At 43.1% G+C, this 16086-nt stretch overlaps 1 protein-coding gene across 1 annotated transcript; it reads right to left on the reverse strand.

Annotated features, from left to right (window-relative positions):
* Window positions 1–516: 516 nt before the first annotated feature.
* On the reverse strand, window positions 517–3092 carry LOC117579807. The gene is made up of 4 exons (XM_034265887.1): window positions 2945–3092; window positions 2487–2794; window positions 1324–1956; window positions 517–1256 (listed from the first exon to the last, which is right to left on the reverse strand). Exons 2-4 carry the CDS (start codon window positions 2647–2649, stop codon window positions 733–735), a joined length of 1320 nt encoding a protein of 439 aa, XP_034121778.1. The 5' UTR covers window positions 2650–2794; window positions 2945–3092; the 3' UTR covers window positions 517–732.
* Between the last annotated feature and the right edge of the window lie 12994 nt (window positions 3093–16086).

Genomic DNA, 16086 nt, shown 5'->3' on the forward strand with positions numbered 1-16086 from the left:
CGGGCGTGGTGCCGGGGGGTACTTTGATAAACGTTTTACAGTTTCGAGAACTTTTCGGTTGGCACGTGATTGGAATAAGGCGCGGGAGCCCTGGCCCACAGCCAGCCGCGCGACAGGCGGAGGTTTATTGGATGAGTTCCGTCAGTGGAAAGGGCAAAGGGCCTGAAAAAATGTTTGCAATTCTGGCAATCGACAAATGTGTTGCACACATAGTGAAAATTAGCATAATTTATGGATGGAAGTACCACCTGAGGGGCCGGAGGAGATTTTTGGGATCAGTTTGGAGTCTTTGTGGCTGCTGGACATTTTTTGCCGCAGATCAGTCCCAAAAGGAGATGCTAGAATCGATTTGAAGGCGACAGATTGCGCTTTGTTACAGCTGGACAACTTCCCATTTAGGGGTATTTTTTGTACCAACTTTTACCAGCAGTTTGAACCGCTTCAGGACTTCCTGCAGGACTTTGAGCCTTAATTATAATCCTTTCCAGCCTGCAAAAAGCCTCCGCACAGTCTTCATTTCGCGTACGACTAAGTGATGTATTTTTCGCAGTAGAAAATGAAATTACAATTGTGATAAATGTTTGGGTAAATGGTAACTGGATTGTATGAGTATTGCATGTGGGGGGTTGGGGTGTTCTCTGATGATTTTGACATCCTGGCGTTGGTTTTTTAGACACTTGTCTGTCTGTCTGTCTGTATCTCTCCTTGGGCTGTGCTCAGTCTTGGCTTGGTTCAGTTGGCTGCGGGCTCGCCCGTGCCGTGCACCTGGAGAATCATCTCGAATGGATCCCAATCCAGATCAGACTCATGCTTGACCCTGCGACGAGCGCCGGCAGCGAGTATGGCTTGAGGATGGTGTGGATGCATCACGCCCAGCGTTGGGTGCACGTGCACACCCTCATGAAGGGGCAGCTGGTGCTGCACCAGGCCAATGGGCATGTCCTGAGCGTGTTCAGCCAGTCCCAGCAGCCCCGGCGGTGGGCGGTAGTGGTGCAGATGCTGTCCGCCCAGCTGCTGGTGGTGTTGGTGATGCTGCTGCTGCTGCTGCTGCTGCTCGCTGACTATCTCCTGGATATGTTCGCGTGTCTGCTCCCGCTCGTCCACCTTCTTGAGCAGGATCTCGCGCATGAAGGACATGCGCTCAAAGTGCTCCCAGTTGGAGCGGAATCCCTGATGCGAATACTGAGCGTAGCGCTCCTTCTGCAGCTCGTCCACGTAACGCTGCTTGATGATCGACCAGCGGGTCTGCATGAGAGCTGAAAAGGTACAAAAATCCTCCATTCAGATCTCTGGAACTCTGAGCCAGCTCTTGCCGCGACTCACTTGGCGTTAGTCCCATTTCGATGGCCGCCTCCTTCCACACGGCTGAGGTGCGGCTCTGGCCCTGGCCCTTTTCGCTCCGCTGCCGCCCGGCCCACAGCGGGGGCCGTGCCTTGATGGCATCGATGATGCGGCTCCGCATGCTGTTGTGCAACGAACTGGGGCGGCCCAGCTTACGCGGTGGCGCCACTGGCGGCAGCTCCGCTGGCACAGCAGCCGGTGGCAGCAGACCCGTGAAGGCGGTGTAGGGCAGCGGCTGGCCCATCAAATGGTGCGGCGGCTGTGGTGCAGGGGACTGTGGTGGCGGCGGCGGCGGCACGGGAGTGTGCAGCCAGCTGAGGCTGCCGCTGGGACGCCCGCGTCCATGGGATGCACTGGGCAGTGGTGGCGGCGGTGTGGGTATGGCAATGGGCGTGGAAGGATTGGACATCGCCTGATCGGTGTTGGCTGGGAGTGGCTCAGTGGCACCCCCTGCGGGTTGGGCGCCCACAATCTTGGCCACGGTGATGTTGTACATGAAGGACATGGGATCAAAGTGCTCCCACTTGGTGTTGAAGCGCTCCTTGTGCAGGATCTGGCGATGCACCAGATTGTGGTAGTGGTACTTCATTTGGCTCCAAATTGACTGCAGTTTGACTGGGAAATAATTCAAATATAAGCACGGGCAGGGGGAGTTGTAATCGGGGAATTAATACAATAATTTTATAGCAAATTAATTTTGAGTTATATTTTCCCATAATTAAATGTAAATTCTGCCACCAGCCGCTTAGGCACCCTGTATTTCAGATAATCTCCCCAAAGCATTTCTTCCCACTTTGCATTGCATCCCCAACCCGCGTATTAGTAAAAAAAAAAATAGTTTTTCAGTTTGTTTTTGTTTTTTCTACTATTCCCCGTTCTACGTTGAGTGCCCAGAATCTATTTTTAGCACACGCACACTCGCAGTCAAGAGTGTCAGCGGCGCGGCGCGGCGCGGCGCGAAGGTAGAGCTAAAAGAAAGAACAAAAGAGAGCGCAAGAGCGCAACAAGCGACTAAATCGGCGCCGGTCTCAGGCGCAGCGCGAGACGCGTAAAAGAGAGAGTGTGTCCCTGGTCCAGTGCTTACAAGTCTGTCCATCCCTGGTGCCCTGCACACACACACACACCACACACACACACACACTCACCTGTCGGCACATGACCTCCGAACTGCTCAGCGATCTCCGTCCACATGGGCGATGTGACGCTACGGCACATGTGCAGCTTGTTGTTGGAGTCCCATATCTCGGGATACTTCTTGATGGCTTTCAGCAGCTGGGCGCGATTCACGAATGGATCCTCCTTGGGCATGGTCGTTCGAGGATACACGCAGTTGGTCCTACGGTTGATATTACGGTGCCGGAGCCGGAGGGGCGCTGGTGTCTGGGCGGAACGAACGGCAACAAAACGGCGGAGCACAGCGCTGCGTCCTTTGACATCAATTATCGGCGAATAACTGAAAGTAGAGTTGCAAAAATATGCGAATTGAAAATGAAAAGGCACAGCGATTGAGGAAAATAGAGAAAACGAATGACGGAGACGACGACGGCGACGACGACGACGGTGGCGTCGACGCGCGGCGTATTGGTGTTGTTGCTGTTTCCACCTCTTCTTTTTGTTGATGTTGTTGTTGCTGGTGTTGTTGGTGGGGCGCAGCGATGGATGCCGAACGAAGAGATTGGAAAGGCAGCGAAAGCGTACACGAGATGAGATACACAAAATGCAGGCGAGAAGAGAGAACAGACAGAATGTGCAAAAAAAGTCAGCGACAGAGACGGCAGAGAGGCAGCAGCAGCAGCAGCAGAAAAAGCTACAAACCAACAGGCAGAGACGACACGACGACGACGATGACGATGGCTCTGCGTGTGTGTGTAGGTGCGGGTGCTTTGGGTCATTGAGCGGGGGGCCGAAGGGCCCCATAAGACGACAAAGAGCACACAACAAAACAGACAAAAGGGAACCAGAAGAGGAGCAACAGTGGAGGAGCAGCAACAGCAGCAGCAGAGAAGCAACAGAGCGCAGTGGCGCAGAGGTTGGCTGTGCCGAAGAGAAGACAGAGAAGAGCTGCAAAAACCGAAAAACAAGCAAACGGCAAAAGAAAAGAAGGAAAAAAAGAAAGGCGACGATAAACAACAGGCAGCACACAGCAGTCCGCCCGCCGCCCTCTGCCGCTGGAAGGTGGTTTCGGAGCCCGGCTGAGAGGCATTAGAAGCGCTCTCCGCGACGCAGCAGCGAACATGAAACAAAAGAGCAGCTACGAGTGCAGAGTAAAATGCAGGTCCGCAAACAGAGCGAAATCCACGATGACCGAGACGAAGCAGTGCGATAGTTGGCCAGGGGGGGGAGGGGATACAACACAGATGCAGAGTGTGAGGAGAAGAGGAGAAGAGACGAAACCGACCGATGCCGATGCCGGGTCTAAACATCAGAGGCCCCAACAACGGCGTGCGGCCGACACGCAACCGACAGCCAGCCAGCCAGGCAGCCAGAGCGACGCGACTGTCGGCCCGACGTGACGGTGGGTGGGTCGGTCGGTCGGTCGGTCGTTTCGTCGCTGTCCGTTTTGGGAGCGACACTGTGTTTGTGTGTGTTCGTGTGTGTGTACGTGCAATGAACCCGCAACTACTCGCACAACTGCACAGAATTGCAACACCCTCTCGGCTCTTGCGCTCGCACCCACCTACAATTGCGGTGTGCGAGCGAAACAGAGACGGAAAGTGCATTGGCAGAGAGGTAGGCGCAGTGCCAGTGGAGAGCCCAACGCAGTGTTCATTTAACTCAATGCCCCAGACCCCGACCCCGATGCAGAGCAGCGACCCACAGAGGCTAAACCCCCCGCCCCACCATCGAAACGAAGGCAGCGAATGAAACTGCAAAACAAACTAGATTTGGCAGAGGGTAGGGGCACTCAAGCTTTTAGTAGGGTGTGTGCTTAAATGAATTGTGTAGCAGAACTAACCAACTGGTTTTTCGTTAGTTTTGGTTATTAGTTTAGCCATGGACTAAGATGAAAGTTTTATGCCAATAGAGATAATACTCCACACACCAAAGTCTACCCCCAGTGGGGGTACCAGAAAGGTGAACGATGCAAAAATGTCTGTAAAGTTGCTCAGGATAGATTAAGTGCTTCTTGGCACCTCATTCAAGTCAAAGATGGGTGTGTCTTTCTTTATGGGTTTTAATGCTTAAATAGATGTCGAAGCTGAGCAGCATCAATCAGCAATCAATTTGATTAGCGAGTGCTTGAAATGGTCTCCAGCAATGAATTGCTCGCAGGATTAGTGTGGGGGCTGCGTCGTGCCACTGCTTAATTATTCAACGGCAATTGGCAATTGGCAATGGGACTCTATGGACTCTATCAATCCCGTGCACACACCCACCCCACCATTGGTAATGCCACTGTTAATGTTTTTAATGCTTCTCATTTTATTGGCCACTGTTTTGGGATGTCCTCAGAGTATCTGTGTATCTGCGAGATGTGGAACGCACACGCACTTTGTTATCGACCAAGAGAGGTGGAGGTGGGAGAGCGGCGTCTTTAATTTTTATGACTGCATAAATGGTCCACCGTAATTTGCTAGATTAGAATTAATTTGAGGCGCAGCCCAGGCAGGCCCAACGATACTTGCGTGGTGCTGTATCTACGCATCTGAAGGGACAAACTTCGACAGTAAAAAGTAATGTATCTGTAGATGGATTGAGGACGGAACGGCCGGGCACATCAACTGCAGCCACATGGAGGCAGACCCTGGCACAGGCTCCACATCAATTGTCGTTTGTGCCGATCGCGGTGCGGGGACTCTCTGTGGCAAGGGTCTGCGGACGGACGGGCCACTGAGGCTATCTCTGTGCTCTCTGTGTGCTGTGTGTCTGCTGCCCTGCCTTTGCTGGGTTTTATTTTCATTTATGCTTTTTAAGTGCTTCATTAAAATCGCGTATGGCAACGGGTCTCTCTGTGGCTGTGGGGAGAGACCTTTGTCAGCGTCATCATCATGGCACACAAGCAGCAACAGCAACAACAAAAAGTATCTCGCAGATACATGTCCAAAAAGGCAAAGAAAGAAAGCAACATGGAGAAAAAGCGACGATGGTGAAAATAAATAAAAAGAATTAAATCCAAACATGTTTTTTACTCAGCTCTCGTCGTGCCTCCAACTCCGACTCCGACTCCGACTCCGACTTCAACTCCGGCTCTGGCTCTGGCTGTGCCTCAAACCACAGCAAACAAAAAAAAAGACCAAAGACCAGCCTCAGCCCCAGAGTCAGAGTGAGACCCAGGCCAAGCTTCAAGCTTCAACTCCAACTCCGGTTTGCAGCCTATGCCCCATGTATCTGTATCTCTGCCCCTGCATCTGTATCTGGACCTGAGTGTGTGCGTGGCCATAAGTGTGCCCCGTTCACGAGGCAACGCGAAAAACAAAATACACAAAAAGAGACAAAAAGCATTAAGCATCTTGTTGTTGTTTTTTAAGGTGCGCATATAAAGAGGCCTTAACAGCCATCCCAAACCAACGAGCGAACCAAACAACCAACCAACCAGCCATCCAAAGCAGCCAGTCAGCCCATTCCCATTCCCAATCCCATTCCATTCCCCCTTGCTGCGCCATCGCATCTAACTGAAGCACAGTGGATTAGCTCGACGAAAAACACTGCCAGAAATACTGCAAGTGCTTCAGGTGGAGATTGAAATTAATCTTTATTAGGCTGTGGGTAAAGTGGGTTCAATTCAAGGTTTTTCTTTATGCTTTTCAATTTATTTTATTTTGCTATAGTTTAAAATTTAATTTACTAAACTTTTAACTAACTATGCACAATAAATCTCAGCTTAACTCAGTCAAAAATAACATCAATTTTGTACCCAAGTATTCTAAATTAAAATGCAAAACGAGTGAAATTAAATAAAAATCTCTTTGAATTGAGAAGAAATGTTTTGAAAATGATTTTTATTAATGTCAATATTTAAGCTTAATATGAAACACCATAAAATACTTTAAATATATTATATTTCTTGGAATATTTATATTTATATATATTATTTAAATATGAAAATCTCTCATTTAGACATAAAACATATTTAAATCAAATTTGAAGACCTAAAAAATAAATAATTAAAGTATTTTCCTGCTAATTAAACCTTTTACATAAGTAAAAAATCGTTCTTTTTACTCCACATACCCATCTCGATGCAAATCCATTGGTAAAAATTTTAAATCTAAGCATAAATATTTCTCTAAGTTTAGTTCATTAAAATCTTCAGTTAAATTGTTTAAATATTGCACTCAATTTTGGTATATTTATTCAATACATTTTTTTTGAGCACAAATCCCCACATGCACACCCACTGTGCAGACTGCAACGATTGCCAACGTCAGAGATAACAACAGCAAGCACAGGCACAGCGAACAGCAACAAAGACAACGTCCAAAGAGAGGATCGCTTTTAAGGCGCAGCAGCAGCGGCAGCGGCAGCGAACAGCATCAAAAAAGCAGCATGGCATCGGCTGGCCCACGGGAAAAAGGCATAAGCCCGAAGGTGTACAGGGGAGGGGGGTGACTTCGCAACTCCTTTTCATCCTCCTGCCATGTGCAAATCACATACAGTAGCAAAAAATTTCGACAGTTATTTACGATTAGCACAAAAGATACGAGACATGACATGCGCTGAATGGAGTTGGAGTTGAGGGAAGGGAGGGAGGGCGGAGGTGGGTAGAAGAAGGCAAGAGAGGATGTGGCTGTGGATGGGGCGACCGATCGGGACAGACTTGAAGCTGGAACACTGGCAGAGGCGAGGCTCTGCTACAGCAGTCTCTGTTCCAGCTACTGTTCCATTTGGGGTACGTGTTGGCCCAGCGGGTGTTTGGGACAGAAGATGCACACAATGCATACATAAATACATACATACATATGTACGTACATACATTTTACATACATTTATACATAAAAAAAAACATGGGGCACAATGGACAAAAGGCAAGCCAGCAGCAGCCACCATTTGTTACGAGTATTCCGCCTGTGTCTGTGCCTCTCTCCGCTGATCAAGAGGCTGACCCATTAAAAAAAGAGTAAACTACTTTGGCTACGAAGTGTATCTGGGTATCTGTGTATCTGGCATGGAAATCGGCCTTTTATTATGTATCTATTTCGCTGTTCTAAATGGCCCATAAAACGGTGAACAGTGATGGCCCCGCAGATACACAACTTTCAATGCGTTGCCTCCTCTCTGGCTGTAATTTCCATAAATGGCGATCCGAATTGGATCATTAATAGGAACGAGGAGTGCTGATGTTCCTCAAGGGATAGTCCATAAATTAATTGATTTTTTAAGAGCTGAAATATTAATTGAATATATTTTAATACAAATTTCTTGCACCCTAAAAAATCATGTCAGCTGTTCCCCTCCTCTTACCGAGCTGCAGTCATTAAGAAAATGCCATTTTCCCAGTTGCGTTTCAAGGAGTTTACGTGCAAATTTATGACTCACTCTACCGCCTGCAAACTGGAAATGAAAACTGTTTCCCGGTCGGAACGCGAACAGTTCTGCTGCTCCTCCTCAGCTGCTCTTCTGCTGCTCTCCTTCTGGGGCTTCTGCATAATTTAGCTACAATAATAAGCGGGCTGCCCCCCTGTGTGTGTGTGTGGTGTCCACTCCACTCGGAACTGGACACGAAACTCAAAAGGAAAAAGGAACAATTTATCGACTCGTGCGTCCTGCTGCGTGCCCTGCAATTTAATTGCGGTTTTTTGGGGCGTCCTCCTCCTTTTTGCGTGCATTTTAATGCAGTTTATCATTTCGCCAGGCCTCCCTGTACCTGCCCCAGCCCCAGCCCCAGCACTTTATTTTATTATTTATATTTACTATAATTGTACCGACTGGCGGCAAAAGAAGTAAGCAGCAGCAGCCGTGGCAAATAGAAGCCGGCAATAATTATAATTAAATACATTTTTACGTGCCATTTTCCCGTTTCGAAGTTCTTTTTTTTCTCCGCTTCTCTATGCAAATAAATAATTGCACACCTTCTGCAAAAGAATTAAAAGTGAAACAAAAAATAAAAGAGAGTCAAATGGGAGACCATAAATAAAGCGGAGAGGAAGGTTGGGTTTGTAAATGAATTGGGAGTGTGGCTGATTCTATGAATAAATCATTTGGCCAATGCAAAAACGATTCAAACTGGACTCAGAGCCACAAAGATTGATCGTAATTGTTGCTATTAAACATAATTATGCAGGAAAAAGTTATAATTTAATAAACTGCAATCTGTGCTTAATGTGTACTTCGATTTTCTCCTCTTACAAGCTATCATTACTGCCTGAAAATTCTAACACGAAAATTATATTTTTTCAGCACTTTTAAAGTTGCTCCAATTATCATTATTGTTTAATTTCGTCACCTAAGGGATAAGCGACAATTCAAATTAAAATGATTGACACTGAAATTGCCTTAATGAGTCATTAAATACAAATTACAACTAATCGGTGACAATTTCCCTGTTCCCCCCTTTGCCCGTTTCTACACTGTTCCCATGCAGCGAAACGCTTCGTCATTCTGTTACATCTTTCCCTCTCCCTCTCCCTCTCACAACAACCAACCAAAATAATGCACGAAACAAACCAACAAACAAACCAGCCAGCCATCCATCCATCCATCTGTCCATCCATCCATCGTCTTCTCCTCTCTCTCCTTTTCGGTGTTGCGTGCCGCTCGCTGTCGGAACGCAAAACACGCATAACGGATAAATACAAGCAAAAGCAAAAGCAACACAGAAACAGCAGCAAGAAAAAAGTGAACAAGAAATAAATTCTAATTGCGTGCTTTTGGCATAAAATCAAAATTCGTTATAAAAATGCGAAATGGATGCGAAGGAGTGAAAGAGGAGCCAGGGCCCCCAACCAGAATCTGAACGTACGCAAGAAAACAATAACACAAAACGCCAGCGGCAGAAGAGCAGAGCACAGAATGGTGTAGGGTAACGGGGTAGGGGGACTCCTCTCCGAACAAGAAGTGAACAACAACAAATTAAAGCAAACAAATATGCCCAAATTTCGATGCTTGTACCAACACCGAAGACAATTTTCACTTATGAACTGATGGCAAAGATTTCGTTTTGTGTACAAAATGTGGAAATTTCATATTTAAAAGGATTTCTAGAAGGTAAAATGTAAAATTAAATCTAAACAATTTAATAAAAAAAATGAAACAAAGAAAATTGCATATTTTAGTAATTTTCTTGTATAATTCTTTCTTCCATTTGCCTTTTTTAAATTACTTTCTTTCCTTGCTTATCTAAAGCCAAAACATAGAATAAATCCACAATAATCCAATTGTATTATTGGCACTTTATTCATCAATTATTTCAGTGTTAAGTTGTTAAAGACAAATGAGAAATCCCCATCGAAATACAAATTAAAAACCCTGCGAACAATGTGGCGTTTTTTTATCGGTCGGTCATTGTAATTGCATATATTAATCGTTATCAGAAATATCTATTAAGTTCCCTCCCCAATTCTACATGGTTGGCTATATAATTATCCATCAACATAGTTTGTAATGCAATATTATTACTGGCACAAGATAATTGCTGCTGTATTATTATTCAACTGAAGTTGCAATTTATCTAACTATTATTGTAGAATTAATGGGTAATAAATAGCTGTAAGAATGTGCTGTATAAATCGGGAAATAGTTAAAAAATAACAAATATTTTAGGCCTTCATCTCTCCTTCAAACATTCCTTCCAGCCCAATCGGCATTGCCTGATTTCAGGCAGTGTATATTTGTGTTCGAAACAAAAAATCAGTTTTAATAAACGTGTCAGGCAACAAAGAGAGGCAGCAACGGTAGCAGCTACGTGTCCGTGCAACATAGTGTGTCTGCCTCCGTGTGTGTGTGTGTGTGTGTGTGCGTGCATGCAACGCATTAATTATGAATTTAATTCAGCCGAGTCGTAGGGTAGGGACCGGGACCGGGACAGGGACAGTGACAGGGGGCAAACGGCACTTTGACAACGGACAGAGGAACGGACAGCGGGACGGACAGCGACGCAGGCAAGTGGCAAAGTCAACAAATGTGTGCAACGGACACACAATTTTTACCCAATGCACAAACATGGGGCACGGCCCGCGGCCAAATGGCTTCTCTTTCGCTCTCCCTCTCTCTCTCTCTCTCTCTCTCTGCTGGTCTTTGCCCCTGCAACAATTTTTCACTTACTGGTCGGTGCCTGGTCGGGCAACGTCTTTGCCAGTTTTTCGTAATTTTTCATTGGAAATATCGCGCTACGCACTTGATTGCAGCATTTAATTAAAGCAGCAGCGAAGGCAAGAGGTTCCACACAGCAACAGCAACAGCAACAGCAACGGCAGAGGCAGCAACATCCTGGGGCAACAACAGAGCATAATAAAAGTTGAAGAAAGGCTGCGAAAAGCGGCTCGAAACTAGTAATACACTTGCGCACATTTATTTTATGTTTCATTTTGCAGCAAGGGAAGCTAAAAAATGTTTTTTGCACCCAAAAAGTTAATCTCTGGCTTAAAAGTTTTTTTATATTTTTTTAACATTATTCGTTTAATTTTGATCAAGTTTCAAAGTGGTAATACCCTTTGTTAGTGCACATCAGCATGTTGCCGAGATATTTATGCGCAACACTTGACAGATTTATTTATGTGAGGTTATGCTCGTGTGTGTGTTTCCCCCCCACCCGCAACCCTTGTGCCACCACTGCCACTGATTGGCAAAGCAGCAAAAGGACGTTGAGGGTGGAAGGAGGAGCGAGAAAGCAGTGGAGTGAGGAATGGATCCATCACAGAGGATGGCAAACACTTTTGGAGTTTTGTTTTTGGTGTTTCTAGTAAAAATATTAATTCTAAAAACCAAAAAGAGTTTTTTATTAGCACAAAATTTATTTTGTAAATATTTAAGCTTTTAATATCTAGAAATTAAATTAGATTAATTTATTTTTGTAATCCTTTTGCCACAATTTCGTTTTTTAAATTTTATTTTATATTTTTTATGCCTTAAATTAATTTTATTTGACTGTTTTTTAATATTTATTTTCTTTTTATTCATTTATTTTTGTATATATTTTATATAATTGATATCTCTTAGCAGTTGTTAGTCTTATTTTATTTTATTAACTTATTTTTGTTTAATTTTTAATTAACTTTCAATTTTTTAAATGTAATGTTATATTTTTTATACTTTCATTTAATTTTATTTTACTATTTTTGAATATTTATTTTATTTTTGTTTCCTCTGTTTCATTTTTTTAATTTAATTTATTTATTTAATCATTTTTAAGTCCTGTTTTTTTTTTTGTATATCTTTTACTTAAATTGCAATTTTTTGATTAATTTTTTATATTTATTTAACTTGTTTTCTTTTATTTTATTTCTTTTAGTCTTATTTAAATTGATTAATTTATTTTTGTACATATTACACATTCATTTCTGTTCATTGGATTCTTTTCGTACTTTTTTTGCTGCAATTTCAATTTTAAAATTTAGTTTTATATTTTTTATGCTTTAATTTAATATTATTAATTTATTTTGTGTGTGTTTCCCTTACTTTTATTTGCAGGTAAGCCTAAACTTTGACTGTGCCACTATACCAAATGCCGTTAGGCCTGTGCATCTGTGTAAGTGATCCAATTGAGTGCAGCGAGAGATTACCCCAATTTCCCCATTTTCTAACACCCCAGCCAGTGGCCTGGTGGCTCGCTGGTGGTGCATCAAAGATGCTCAAAGCTGATTTTCTCATAAATCAATTTACATTTTCCATCGGCTGTGCAAGTTAAATTTTTAATTAAAATAGAATGGAATCGCCGCCGTTCGATAGATGCCTTCGGATAGCGACAATTTCTCTCGAAAAGAAAATAGAAAAAGTTGGAAAAGATTTTGGTTCGATTCGAAAATAGCTGAAATTTGTGTGTGCTGGTGTCTCGGATACAACATAATTATATTGGAGGCTGCCACATAAATCAAAGGCATTGTGTCGGCTCTGCCACTGGTGCAACTGCAACTGCAACTGCTGCTGCAGGAGAGAGAGGGAGAGGGACTGGGAATCGAATCGAATGGGAAAGTCGTAGGCGTGCAGCGGAGGGGAAAGGCACAGCAAAGAACCACTCGCAACATTTGGCAGCATGTGGCAAACGCAAACGCTTCGCTGCAACTTGTAGCTGCAGATGAAACTGAAGATGATTTATGTTGCAGTCGGACTGTCTGTCGACAGCATGTGCTGCATGCAACTGGGCCAGCAGAACGCATTTTAACCCCAGCTGCAGCTGCACCATGGCTGCGGTCGACACCACAATAAATTGAAACAATATTTATTTTCGATTCTCGCTGCCAACATATTTATTACAGGCAAAAGCCAAAGCTAAACAGCAGCAGCATTAATTAATTACAAATTAAAAGCACTACAGGTTCTGCCTGATGCTCTCTGGATGCGGTACATTTTTTTTTTAATTTTATTTTATATGTTTTTATTGAGAGAAATGTTTTTTTAAGTTTTTAAATACGTTTTTTACAAGGTTTTTGTTTCCATGCACTTTGATTTAAGTGTAGAAAATATTAAAATATTTAATTTAAATATAAAATACATAAATTTTTTGCTTCAAATATATTTTTTTAATATAAAAAACATTTTACTTGTTACGTTAAATACTTTGAAATCATTTATTTGTATTTCTTTGATTGTATTTTATATGAAAATATTTAATTTATAAATAAAATATATTTATTTAGCATTTATTTAATTTTTATTTTATATTTTATTTTATAACATTTATGTTTTATAAATTAAATACCTTTAAATGCAATTTTTAAATGATAATATTTAAGTTGAAGCGAAAAACATTTCTTAAAATATATTTTATGCTAAAATATTTAATTTAAATATTTAATATATTTTAGTTTGCATCTGAAACACATTTAATTGTTAAAGAAAACACTTTTTAGTCAAACATTTGCATATTTATGTGAAAGTCGAAACGGAAAATATTTCTTTTGACCATTTCGACGCTCGTTTCAAAAACTTTTCGATTTTTATCATTATTTCTCTGAGTTTATGGACTAGAATAAACGCTGACATTTCATGCCTTAAATTAGTCCATGAACATAAACATTCCTAGTGCTTTTTTATGTCGCAGTTTTAGCTCCAATTACGCAGCAAAATAATAGAGACTTTTTGAAGACATTTTCCTAGAAAATTGCGCCATTAACTTCAGGCAGTTCTCCATCCCAAAAGGGGAGCGATATTTATTTTAATTTTGAAATTGAACCAATCGCAGCCAACAGCTGAAACAAAGTCCAGGCCTTGTCTTTGGAGTCTGCAGATGGATTTTGGTTTGGGGCCGGGGTTGGGCAGGTCAGCAAAGGTCAGCCATGTCGTAAACCGAAATGCTTGTGATTTATAAGCGTGGGGCAGCAGCGTTGACACAGAAATCGGCACAGTGCCATCAATTATATTTGTAATATTAACAGCCAGCCATTCTGGTACTGGATTACATAATGCCAAGAACAAGTTGCTCTCCATCTGAGTTACGATTGCAGCGATAGAACCGTCGTAATATTTCATATTTTATGGCGATGCAGAGAGGCTGTCAGCAGACGAGTGGAGTCCTCAATGATGGTCTTCCGCATATGCTTATTGTTGACCAACTAACATGCAAAATGTACAAAGATAAGTTCAGATTTTATGCCACATTTATTTGCATATTTCTAATGGCTAAATTGTGCTCTGCTCGTGCGTGAAAGCAGTGCGATAAAAATAGGGAGAACTTCTCTGACTCGAGTCTCGAGAATACATTCCCAGAGGAATGGCAGAGGCTGTAAAAGGAGTCAATCAATCTGGCAACACATTTTGTGGCAATCAAAAGCCATCAACTCTTCCCAAATAAATCACTTTTATGCGCTTTTTTCCAACCATCTTCCATTGACAAACACAGAATGCAATTAATGCATTTTCATGACCGGTTCTGCTGCCGATTCGCCCAAAAAGTGCCCGGAATAAAGGACTTTCAGAAGCTTTTGTTTGCCGGATTACAGCCGGGTTGCCCCTGGCCATAAACATTTTATTCTTTTTATTATGTATTGATCCATCTCCGTGCGATTTCTCACGTTGTAAAAAGAAGTTTTTGTTCTTTGTTTAGAACTCTTACAGGAGTTTCTTTTTTGTTGTTGCTGGATGCCACTGCCAGTGGCCCTGCCGTTTGCTGTAAGTTTGTCCGTAAGCCGGAAATAAATCTTAGTTACGCCTCTCGACAAAAGGAATCCAAAAACTATAAATTGCGTCATAATTTTCAACAGCAACAAAGGGAAAAATCTTCAAAGCGAAAACCAGCGAGGAAAACTTGCTGCATTTTCCGCGGCGGTTCTAGGGGGTAGGTCACGCACTTAGGGGTGCAGCGAGCAGGAGAGAAAACTTGTTATTATTGCCAGAGCCACACCCAACAAAATCCCGCAGGCAGGCACGACATTTCGAGTGCGGCATTAACTTTTATCATGCAAATGATAAGTCCCTGTCCTGGGGACATCCTGGGCATCCTGGGAACCTGGCAAAGTGCTTTATTAAATATCTATAAATCAGCGAGCCAAAAGTGCTTGATTGTTACGCAAATTCCTCAGCGTTGACAAAAGGCAATTGTCAGCCATCCAGCGATCTATCAATAAAGTTGTTCCCAGACAATGGCTGCAAGGCAGAGACAAGAAAAAGCAAAGAAAATAACAACAAATGGTGGAAGAGGGTTCAGATTTCCAGCTTGCTGATTTTCCACGACATTTTCCACACTTCTCTCTGGCTTGTTCCACGAAAGGTTCGACCCTACAGTTTCCATTGTCTCTCCGCTGCGGTTTCCAGTTCTTTTCTTTGTATTTTCTCCATGCTCACATTACACAAAAATCGTAGATTAAGGGATCTCTCGGAGGGCTCTCTGTCCTACCTGAACTCTTTTTTTCTTTCTTTTTTTTATATTTTTTGGATAATTGGCGTGGACTCTGGGCATTGTTTTATGCCCCCATGGATCCCTGCCCCCTGCAGTTATCAATTACGCATCAAAAGACACCGATCTGTGGGACCTATTTTGATTTGTTGGCTCTACTAACTTTGATCTTTGATCTGCCATTCGAATATTACACATTCAAATTATGTAAATTATGTCAAATTACATGGGAATTAATTATGGCAATTAGGTGTTATCCAGCGGCTTAAAATATATTTTAAAATTACGAATTAAGCGGAGAAATATAACAGAGGATTTGGGTTCATAAATCGATTGGTTTCAAGTCGGGAAATCTCTTTTATTTTTACCATAATTATGAACGAAAGAACTCGCAGCTATCAGCGACTGCTCTCTCTCTCCATCCACTTGGCTTTCCAATGGGCAATCTTTAATGAGATTTTGCTGCTTTTAATTGAAGTTCTAATAGCACTGCACTTTCGCGGATGCAAGAGTTATGACTAGAATTAGAGCTAAAAGAAAAACTATTGCCAGAGAACTTGGCCAACGAGTTAAAGGAAAGAAGTCGCATTGCTCTGGCCGGGCCCCACAATTATGAAGCCCAGGAAGGTTCTGGAGCTTCAGTTTGATTCGGGAATGTTGTCCGGGCAGTGGCAGTGGCAGTGGCAGGGGCAGCAGAAAAAACGCCAAGAATGAATCTCATTTCCCGTGTGTGTGGCAGAGAGTGCCGGGGACTGTGATTGGGAAGTGCCCAACTCTTGGCTTGGTCTAAATGGTGTTGGGGTTAGGGGGGGGGAACA

This window comes from Drosophila guanche, unplaced genomic scaffold (assembly GCF_900245975.1).
Source record: "Drosophila guanche unplaced genomic scaffold, DGUA_6, whole genome shotgun sequence".
Classification (NCBI taxonomy): Eukaryota; Metazoa; Arthropoda; class Insecta; order Diptera; family Drosophilidae; genus Drosophila; species Drosophila guanche.